General features: G+C 52.5%; 1 protein-coding gene across 1 annotated transcript; it reads left to right on the top strand.

Annotated features, from left to right (window-relative positions):
* The first annotated feature begins 517 nt into the window (after window positions 1-517).
* CDK5RAP3 (CDK5 regulatory subunit associated protein 3) lies at window positions 518-9,791 on the top strand. Its single transcript, XM_068977640.1, has 14 exons — window positions 518-611; window positions 835-880; window positions 2,601-2,732; window positions 3,012-3,112; window positions 3,496-3,544; window positions 4,210-4,388; window positions 4,611-4,747; window positions 4,927-5,071; window positions 5,459-5,569; window positions 6,090-6,168; window positions 6,752-6,840; window positions 8,638-8,843; window positions 9,209-9,380; window positions 9,472-9,791. Exons 1-14 carry the CDS (start codon window positions 606-608, stop codon window positions 9,535-9,537), a joined length of 1,518 nt encoding a protein of 505 aa, XP_068833741.1. The 5' UTR covers window positions 518-605; the 3' UTR covers window positions 9,538-9,791.
* The last annotated feature ends 353 nt before the right edge of the window (window positions 9,792-10,144 follow it).

Genomic DNA, 10,144 nt, shown 5'->3' with positions numbered 1-10,144 from the left:
GAGGAGAAGGGGGCGACAGAGGATGAGATGGTTGGATGGCATCACCGACTCAATGGATATGAGTCTGAGCAAACTCCAGGGGATGGTTTACGACAGGGAAGCCTGGAGTGCTCCTATTCATGGGGTCGCAGAGTCGGATACGACTGAGCGACTGAGCGTATCTAAACAACATCAAGGACCTCTAGGTTCCTCAGTAGGCGCTAGGACCCTGTCGGCAGACTCGTTAATCTTTACGCAGAGGGCTCCGCGCCTGTCTGGCCGGGAGCGACGGGGATCAGCTCCAGGGCGCCGCCTGCCGGGATTCTGCCGCCTCTGCAGCCCTTTCCTGGCGCCCCGGCTCCCGCCAGGTCTTGAGCCCGCCTCGCGTCTCCCATTGGCTGGCTCCTCTTCTCCCGCCCTTCCCGGGCTCAGCCACTCGGAACCCCGGCGTGGGTGGGGCTTGAGGCCTGGGATGGAGCGCGCTTCCCGATTGGCTCTGAGGAAGGCGGTGACGTGGCCCGAGAAGACCCGTCTGTGCCTAACCCGAGGCTCAGCCACAACAGCCCTGGATTAGTGGTAGGCGGGGCGTGTCCCGGTCGGAGGCCGGAAACGGAAGTGGAGGAAAGATGCAGGTGGGGGAACAGCAGCTGGGGAAATGGGGGGCTGCCCTGGGGCCCCTGGGCTGAGTTCAGACGGTCCTTTCCTGACATGCTTCCTCAGGCTCTCTCCGGGGGCGCCCTCCCCGGCCCGTTGTGCTAGCCCCGCAGGGTGGCGGTTGGGGCGATGAAGTGAGCGCGCGAGCGGCTTGTCCGCTCGCAGCACTCACGCACCTTTCCCCGCCGTGTTTCCCGCCAGGACCATCAGCACGTGCCCATCGACATCCAGACCAGCAAGCTACTCGGTAGGAGGGGCGCCCCCGCTCACCTAGCTGTCTAGGGGAGACCTGGCCCCCCTGGCCCTCTGTCACCAACAGCGGACCCGCCGACCACTCGCTCTGTTCTGTGCTCCCATCTGTGGCTGGACCTGCCTCAGTAAAAGGAGCGGGAAGGAACCATGCATAGAGTCTATACTTGACCTGTGTTTTGTATTTAAACGTATATAACATGTTGTCAATCATATATTTCAGGGACAGAGGAGAGTTGAAGGCTTACCTTAAAGATGATCAGCTGCTGAATGGCAGATCTGAAGTTAGAACCTAAGTCTGTCAGGTTCCAGTATTGTATTACGCTGGAAAAAAAACTTTCTTCCTTTTTATTTTTTCCTTTGACTTTAGGAGGAAGAGGCACGTAGATCCAGTTGAAAAGAAAACCTTTTAATGGCCAGGCCATCTCCCTGCTGTCTGTATCGCGTCTATATACCTTCTCTCTAGTTCAGAGCCAGGGAAGGGCCTCTTCACTCTGACCCCTCTAGGGCAGTGCACAGCTCCTGGATTTTTAAATGGTCTTTGAATTAATTGTTTTGATGCCAGTTGTGTCATTAAGATGACATCTGTTTGACTGTGTCATCTCTTTGCTTCTACTTCTGTGACATCTACTTAATTTTTGTTTTTGGAGATTTTAGGGGAGTGCAACAATGGGGATATAACTGATAACTAGTTTGGGCTCCCAGCATTTGACCAGTTAGCAGATTTCTTAACAAGGGCAAGGTGGCCACTTAGTGGAGCGTCTTTAACTTCATTTCGGATTTGTCCCAGCTCTTCAGGACCTGTACACTCTTGATGTATATGCTTGTTATTGGTCCTGAAAAGGACCGATAAAAACCCAACCATTTATTGAGGGTTTATTCTATACCAAGTGCTGTTTTATGGGCTTAACATTATGAAAATGAAGACCACTACAATTCATTGAGCCCTTGCCATGCGCCAGGCACAATGTTCAGTGTTCTACCGTTTGTACTCAGTATATTTATCATCCCCATTTTACATGTAGAGAAACTGAGGCACGGAGAGGTTGAGAGACTTGCTCAAGAAAGTTGGTAATTAGAACCAGGACCAGCTGACCACAAAGTCTAGGTCTTAGCTCTCTCCTATGAGGAAATGTACATGGCTCTCATCCACCTATACCCTCAACTAAAAACAGATCTGGCCCAGAATCCAGGAGATCAGTCACACTGGTATCCATGTGTGCAGGATGGTGCTTCGCTGGTAAGAGTAGACCAGTGTTATTTAGTCCTTAGCGGCTTTGCAGTTGTTCATTCATCTGGTATTTGGTGTAACCGTCTTGTATTTTTCGTTGTCATGGTTAATCCCAGCCCTGAGAAAATAGAAATTGAATGGCATCCTCTGTCAGTAAGAAAGATATAATTATCCATGGAAGCAAAAATATCATGGAGAATTTAGAGTGGTCCAAAGTGTCACTTTGATGTCAGGACCAATTGAAAGCTTTTCTTTATCCTGTGTTGAGGCAGTTACTTTATAAAGTCACATTGTGGATAAAGTTAGGTTGCTGGAATCTGTTTAGCCCCAAGCATCCCTTTGAGCCTGTCTTCATCCCTATCTTCCCGTGACCCCCACACCTTAACCAGTATGAGTACAACTTTTAGCCAATGCCTTAGCATATTTCACTTGAATCAGTGATGCAGTTTTGGCCATGGGAATGCTATGATTTGGGTTTCTGCTATAGACTGGCTGGTAGACAGAAGGCACTGCAACCTGAAATGGCAGAGTCTAGTATTGACCATCCGAGAGAAGATCAATGCCGCCATCCAGGACATGCCAGAGAGCCAAGAGATCGCCCAGCTGCTCTCTGGATCCTGTGAGTGCTTCGGGGCTGCATTACTGGACCCCCGTCTTTCTTGGGGTGGTATATATCTGCTGAGCTGTTCCCCTTTCTTTAGTCAGAGGACTGACCTCTAAAGAAAGAGAGGCTTTTATTTGGGGTATAGAGGCTGGTTTATTTCAACACAAAATGATGAAGGGGAGAGCTGTGCCCTCTAAAGTTACTGGCATATACATGAGTCAGCCATATGCGGTGGCCGCAGTGGTGGGTTAGAGACTGTTATTTCCAAAGTCTTTGTTTTTCTTTGCTTTCCAGACATTCACTACTTCCACTGCCTAAGAATTGTGGAGCTTCTCAAAGGCACTGAAGCCTCCACAAAAAATATTTTCGGCCGGTACTCTTCACAGCGAATGAAGGCAAGTATGGGTGACGGTGGTAACGCGCAGCTGGAGGCATCCAGTCCAGGGGGTCAGAGGCTGTCTGGTCTCACTGAGGATCCATTGGAGATGCCCCCATGGAATATTTCCTCAGCTTTCTCTCTGTCCCCATAGTTTATGCCAAAAGTAGATCCTGAAAGTGGAAGTATCAGTCACTCAGTCGTGTCCAACTCCTTGTGCCCCTACCCCTGGGTTTCCATTTGCTTTGGGAATCGCTCTTTGGCACCATACTCTTAAAGTGGGTGGTCCAGCCAGCATTATGAAGGAGGATGAGGATGCAGAGACTGGGAGAGTGTCCCCTGTTGGGCGATTGAGCTGGGATGTGGCTGCCCTCCTGGCTCACTTCCTGTTTCTTTTCTTAGGATTGGCAGGAGATCGTAGCCCTGTATGAGAAGGACAACACCTACCTAGGTAAGGGGCCCAACCTGGGAGTCCCAGTGTCCACGGGGAGGCTCCCTCCTCGAATTTTGAGACACTAGGCTTCTAGGAGGTACAGTTCATGTGGGGAGAGAGGCTGGTGTGTAGATATTTGTGAGGTGGGAAAATAAATTTCAATGAGTGTTGGGAGGAGGATGACCACCAGGCAGGTTGTGGGCGTTTGGATGGGTCCGTATGGGTCTTCTGCCGGTCGCCTCTTAATGACTAGCTCCCCCGGCAACCCTCTGCTCCACTGGGCAGAAGAGGCACAGGCTGACCTGGGGTCTGTATCAAGTGCCTGAGAGAATAACTAAAAGGCTGACTGTAGTTTGGGTTGTATTTGCTAACTGTGTAAAAAATTATAATAGCTAATATTGACCAAATATTAATACTTACTAAATGCAAGGAATTATACTTGAGTTTTATATGAATTCTCTTAATTCTCATGATAAATATTACTACCTCTGTTTTATAGTTGAGGACTGGATTGGAGAGGTTAAATGACTGTCCTCAGTTCCACAGCCAGGAAGGGGAGGAGCTGGGAGGTCAACCCCCATGCTCTTAGCCACCAGGCCAGGGTATATTTGCACATGTCCTTGGGGCATGCCTGCCTTAGGTCTGGGGGTCTGGAGTGAACTTCCTGTGCCCATCCTTCTCAGTGGAACTCTCCAGCCTCCTGGTTCGGAACGTCAACTATGAGATCCCCTCCCTGAAGAAGCAGATCACCAAGTGCCAGCAGCTGCAGCAAGAATACAGCCGCAAGGAGGAAGAGGGCCAGGCGGGGGCTGCCGAGATGAGGGAGCAGTTCCACCACTCGTGCAAGCAGTACGGCATCACGGTGAGCAGGCCAGGTTTCCCGCGGCGGGGGACACATGCCTGGGGCCTGGCTGTCTTCCTGGGCCCAGTGCCTTTGCTTCTGGGGAGGGCTTTCCTTCTCTGCTGGTTGGGCCCTTCTTGGGCCAGTTTCTTGCCCATCTTTAGTCTTCAGACATTTTCTTTAATCCACTGGACTGCACTTCCCACCACTTCTGTCTAAGCCCACCTTGTGGATCCTCTCTAGGGGGACAATGTCCGAAGAGAACTACTGGCGCTGGTGAAGGACCTACCAAGTCAGCTGGCCGAGATCGGGGCGGCGGCCCAGACCCTGGGCGAAGCCATTGACCTGTACCAGGCCTGTGTGGGGTTTGTGTGCGAAAGGTATTGAGGGCCCTGGCTTCTCCCCAGTGGAGGAGGGGCGGGGACCATTGAGCTACTTCCCCAGCTGAGCTCTCTTCTCCACTTGTGCTTTCCCCTCGTGGCACTTGAGTGCCAGGCCCAGCAGTGGGCCTGGCCTCACAAGTGGGCAGCAGGAGGGTCAGTGGCATGCTCCATTGCAGCCCCACAGAGCAGGTGCTGCCGATGCTGCGGTTTGTGCAGACGCGGGGGAACTGCACAGTGTATGAGTGGAGGACAGGCACGGAGCCCTCGGCAGTGGAGAGGCCACACCTTGAGGAGCCCCCTGAGCAGGTGGAAGAAGACGCGGTAAGACAGGCCGAGTGAGAGCCGCTTCCTCCCCTCAGACATTGTTCAGTCCTCCCCCGTCCCCTTTGAACTCAGAGTCCAGAGGGAAGAAAGGGGTGTTCCTGTGAGAGAGACTGTATGTGGAAGGGCCCAGAAGGCCCTACTCCTTTTTTCTGGCTTTCTTGAGACCACAGGGTAGATGAGTGCTGAAGAGGCCCAGAAGGCTGGTCAGCTTTGAACTGGGAGCCCTTCAGTCCCCTGAGCTCTCTGAAGACAGACTCTCCTTTGGGAAGCTTGGAGGCCATTATGTTTGAACAGTGTGCCGTTGTTTCCTACTGAGACCTAGAAGAAGGCAGGCCCCTTTTTCTCACCCATCTTGTTTGAACTAACACTTTTTTTCCCTTCTAGATTGACTGGGGTGACTTTGGGTTGGAGGTGGCATCTGAAGGGGCTGACTCTGGCATCTCTGCCCAGACTGCTGGAATTGACTGGGGCATCTCCCTGGAATCGGATTCAAAGGTTGGGATGCTCTCTCAGTCCATCTCTCTTGAGGACTTTCTGTGATTGCTGTTTTGGTGATACGAAACATGTTGGGAATTTCCTAGTGGTCCAGTGGTTAAGACTCCGTGCTTCCACTGCAGGGGGCAAGGGTTCAATCCCTGGTCAGGAACTGAGATCCCAGGTCCCTTTCAGTGTGGCCAAAGGAAAAAAAAAGTTTTTCTCTCTTTCTCTTCAAAGACATCACTTGAAGTTCACAGCTCTTGGACCACATATAGTTTGGGAGGAGGTAGAGTTTCCAAAGTGACATGTCAGAGTTTTGACCTCTTTCTCTTGGTGTTTGGGGCAGGTGTAGGGCTATAGGCAGGTGGTACCTATATGCATGGGCCCACGCTGCCATCTTTGCCACCTCCATCAGGGCTGGAGGTCCTTCATACAGTTGAAATGTGCATCATTGGGCTTATTGAGGGCTTTAGTTTATCCTGGCTCCCTTTGCTGGGAGTTCTCCCAACAGTGCAGGGGTTCTTTGCTCTCCACCCAGGAAGCTGGGGGTGATGAGATAGACTGGGGAGACGATGCCACTGCTCTGCAGATCACCGTGCTGGAAGCCGGAACCCAGGGTGAGTGTGTTGCTCCCTGCAACCCTGGCAGAGGGTACCCCTGTGTCTCTAGAAGCAAAGAAAAAGTACACTGCCAAGATTGCGCTTCTCATACAGTTACCTGTCTTTTTTTTTCAAAATCTTGTTGATGATGTGAGTGTAGTGGATAGAGAAGAGTTCTTAAAATGAAGCCTAGAAACTCTCAATGCTTTGGATATTGAATGTGGGTCAGCCTTTGTCTGGGATGTTCCGATAGGGCTGACAGGCTCTGAAGCCTGACCTGGCCCCCCTTCCCCACAAGCGGAGAGGCTGTGACTGTGATCTGAGCCACTAGAGGGCAGTGCAGGATGAGACTTGATGCCCACCAAAGTGAAGGAACTCTTGGTTCTTTGGAACTCAGCTCTGTGGTCTTCCTCACAGACTGTAGTTGGCTCTTGGTGCCTGGTTAGGGCTGCGACAAATGGAAAAGGGTGACCCTTCCTTCTTGGGTTGGAACAGGAAGTGGCTTTAGTGCAGTGTCTGTGTCCATATTAACCAGGACTTCTCAAACCGATGGTCTTGCCTAGTCTTTAACCACTTTATCACTTCTCTCTCTTCCTGGCAGCTCCCGAAGGTGTTGCCAGGGGCCCGGATGCTCTGACACTTCTTGAATACCCCGAGACCCGGAATCAGTTCATTGATGAGCTCATGGAGGTACTTTTGTCTCTGGATGTTGTACGGGGAGGCCGGTATTGCTCTAGACGCCTGACCTGCCCTTCCTGTTTGTGTGAAGGATGCTGAGTGCTTTCAGTGTTCCAGAGCAGGGGCACTCCCATTCACTCTGGAGCATTAGGATGCTTCCCATTCATTCCATTCATTCAACGGACTTCCCCAGTGGTTCAGTGATAAAGAACCCACCTGCCATGCAGGAGCCGCAGGAGACATGGGTTTGATCCCTGAGTCAGGAAGATCCCTTGGAGGAGGGCATGACAACCCACTCCAGTATTCTTGCCAGAGAATCCCATGGACAGAGGAGCCTGGCTACAGCCCATAGAGTCGCAAAGGGTTGGACACAACTGAAGCGACCGAGCACGTCTTCACTCAACAGTGTTTATCATGTTTATCATCCTTCCTAAACCCCTGGCACTGTCTGAGGAGACGAGCAGAAAGCAAGGCAGCATCCTTGACCTCACGGAGCTTGTAGTCTAGTGGGGAGCGCTGGCGAGAAACGAGGCAAATGAGTGAAATGCGCAGCATGTTAGGTGTTAACACAGTGCCATGCAGAAGGAGAGCTGGAACGGGAGATGGGGCTGCTGGGAAGGCCTGTTTTTATGTTAGTGGTCAAGAAGGCCTTGTTGCAAAGGGGACCAGTAAGTCAACACCTGCAGGGGGTGCAGAGAGAGCCACGCCCACGTCCGGCAGAAGAGCCTTCCAGGCAGGGGGAGCAACACAGAAGCTTGGAGGCAGAAGTGTGTCCTGCACAAGTGATGAGCAAGGAGGCCGAGCAGGGGAGCTGGGGGAGTAGAAGAGCTCAGAAAGTTGAAGGCAACGGGGAGCTGTTGGGGCTTTGGAGCAATTTTTGTTTCATGTCGTCTCTGTGGCTGAGGTGTCTGGCAGCCCATAGTAAGAAGCTGTTCTTGGACCTTCTTTGTGGTACTGGGGAGCTGGGGGCCTGTCTTTGTTGATTTCTGAGTCTGTCCACTTCTCAGGCCTGCTGGCAGGGGAAGGCCTCCTAGAAGGTCTTGTCCTCACCAGTCTAGGTCAGGTTTCCATGGCTAAATAAAAGTGACAAGACATGTGACTGGTTCTCAGATTCTGCCTAGCCTTTTGTTAATCTAGGGCTTCTCAAACATGGACTCCTGTTCCCTGAATCTCATTTTTCCCGTGGAGAGAAAATACCTTCATTCAGCAGAGAGAACCCCTTGAATTCTCTGCTTCGTAGTTATGTGATCCATAGCCTGGGAGGAGGAGGGGGTGGTCCTGGGTTAGGTAAGGCCTGAGGCAGCAATGAGGGGCTGAAAGGTGATGGTGGAGGCTGCCCCAGACTCCCACCTTAGAGTTGGTGAGTTTCTAGCAATAACAATGCTCAGAGGACATAGCTGCGCCTCTGTTGTTCAGTCACTAGGTGCGTGTTAGTCGCTCAGTCACGTCTGACTCTCTGTGACCCCATGGACCGTAGCCTACCAGGCTCCTCTGTCCATGGAATTCTCCAGGCAAGAATACTGGAGTGGGCTGCCATTCCGTTCTCCAGGTGATCTTCCTGACCCAGGGATCGAACGTGGGCCTCCTGCATTGCAGGCAGAGTCTTTACAGTCTGAGCCACCAGGGAAGCCCCGTTCATTTGCTAAGTCGTGTCCAGCTCTATTTGACACCATGGACTATACCACACCGGGCAGTCCCCTACTGTGCCTCCTCCAGCCAACCCTTACTTTTTTCTTTATTTAGAGCAGGCTGAGGGCCTAGCTTCTGAGTGCTTTTCTCAGTTTGAACCAAATCCTCTTCTGTCCTCAGCTCGAAATCTTCTTGTCCCAGAGAGCAGTGGAGATGAGTGAGGAGGCAGACATCCTGTCTGTGAGCCAGTTCCAGCTGGCTCCAGCCATCCTGCAGGGCCAGACCAAGGCAAAGATGGTCGCCATGGTGTCGGCACTGCAGGATCTGATTGGCCGGCTTACCAGTCTTCGAATGCAGCACCTGTTTATGATCCTGGCCTCACCAAGGTCTGGCTTTCCCCTTGCTGTTGGGCTGTTCCTGGGCATGTTGCAGGGCGCTGCCATCTTGGGCGGCCCCGCCTCCTCGTTTCCTCCTCTCCTTGACCCCTTGGACCTCATCCCTGCCTCCCATAACTGCACCACCCCAACTAGGGTTGGGGGTTCTCTTTGGGGCAAGATGGGGTGGCTTGAAATATGCAGGCAGGATCTGCCTCCTGCGTAGGATGGGGAAGTGGGAGTGGCATTCCATACAAGGAAGGACTGACGGATGTGGAGGCTGAGCGGCCAACAGAGACTGCCCTGTTCCAGCAGTTTGGATGGGGACACCCAGGCTGCCCAGAGACACTGAACACTTACGTGAATGCCCTGCCCAGGTATGTGGACCGAGTGACTGAGCTCCTCCAGCAGAAGCTGAAGCAGTCCCAGCTGCTGGCTTTGAAGAAAGAACTGATGGTGCAGAAGCAACAGGAAGCCCTCCAGGAGCAGGCAGTTCTGGAGCCCAAGCTGGATCTGCTGCTGGAGAAGACAAAGGAGCTGCAGAAGCTGGTGAGAGCAGAGAGGCAAACCTGCCCAGTTTGCACAGAACGAGGCCCCTTTGCCTTCTGCCTCCCGCCCACCCGGAATCACTGTCTTTCAGATTGAAGCTGACATTTCCAAGAGGTACAATGGACGCCCTGTGAACCTGATGGGAACCTCGCTGTGACCTACTGCTGTTGTTGTTCCTGTCCATCTTCTCAGTGTTCAGGACGGAGGAGGGACAGCACGGGGCCCTTCCTGGTGAGAGACTAAGCCAACTGGAAGATGGAAAGCCCCGGATGGAACTGTCACCCGGAGGGTGATCTCAGCACTCTCTGTACTCTCTGCAGGAGGCTGTCTTGATGGTCCTTCAGCCCCTCATCCTCAAATCACAGCTTCTGCTCTTTCTTGTTAATGTAGTTGGACTTTAATAAAAGAGAGACATTCTTGTTCCCTACTGACAGTGCCCGTCCCTGGGCCTGGGGTTGAGGCTGTATACCCATTTGCATGGGGTTCTTGATTCTGTGAGGTACCAGGCTGGGGACTTTTCCTCTTTGCCTCTGGTGGCAGGGAGGCCCCACAGATTAGTATCTACAGTTCAGCAAGGGGCTCTGGGGTAGCTGAGTCAGCCGGGGCCCTTTCTCTCCACGGCCAGGCCCAGATTGCCCCACTCAGGCCAGAAGCCCAAGGGGAGCAGTCAGGTGGCAGCCTTGTTGGAGCCAGCAAAGCTGTATTTTCCTTTTAATCACAGCTTACCTCCAGGCAGAGGGAAAATGCGGTTTGGGAAGGAAAGG

This window comes from Capricornis sumatraensis, chromosome 8, assembly GCF_032405125.1.
Source record: "Capricornis sumatraensis isolate serow.1 chromosome 8, serow.2, whole genome shotgun sequence".
Lineage (NCBI taxonomy): Eukaryota > Metazoa > Chordata > Mammalia > Artiodactyla > Bovidae > Capricornis > Capricornis sumatraensis.
Note: the sequence above shows the minus strand (reverse complement) of the source record. Positions and strands in the feature narration are given on the sequence as shown.

Excerpts from the sequence above, each read along its gene's own strand:
- CDK5RAP3 (XM_068977640.1), top strand. Across the intron at positions 6,841-8,637 it reads TCATTGATGAGCTCATGGAG|CTCGAAATCTTCTTGTCCCA; the intron begins GTACTTTTGTCT and ends TTCTGTCCTCAG. Across the intron at positions 9,381-9,471 it reads CAAAGGAGCTGCAGAAGCTG|ATTGAAGCTGACATTTCCAA; the intron begins GTGAGAGCAGAG and ends ACTGTCTTTCAG.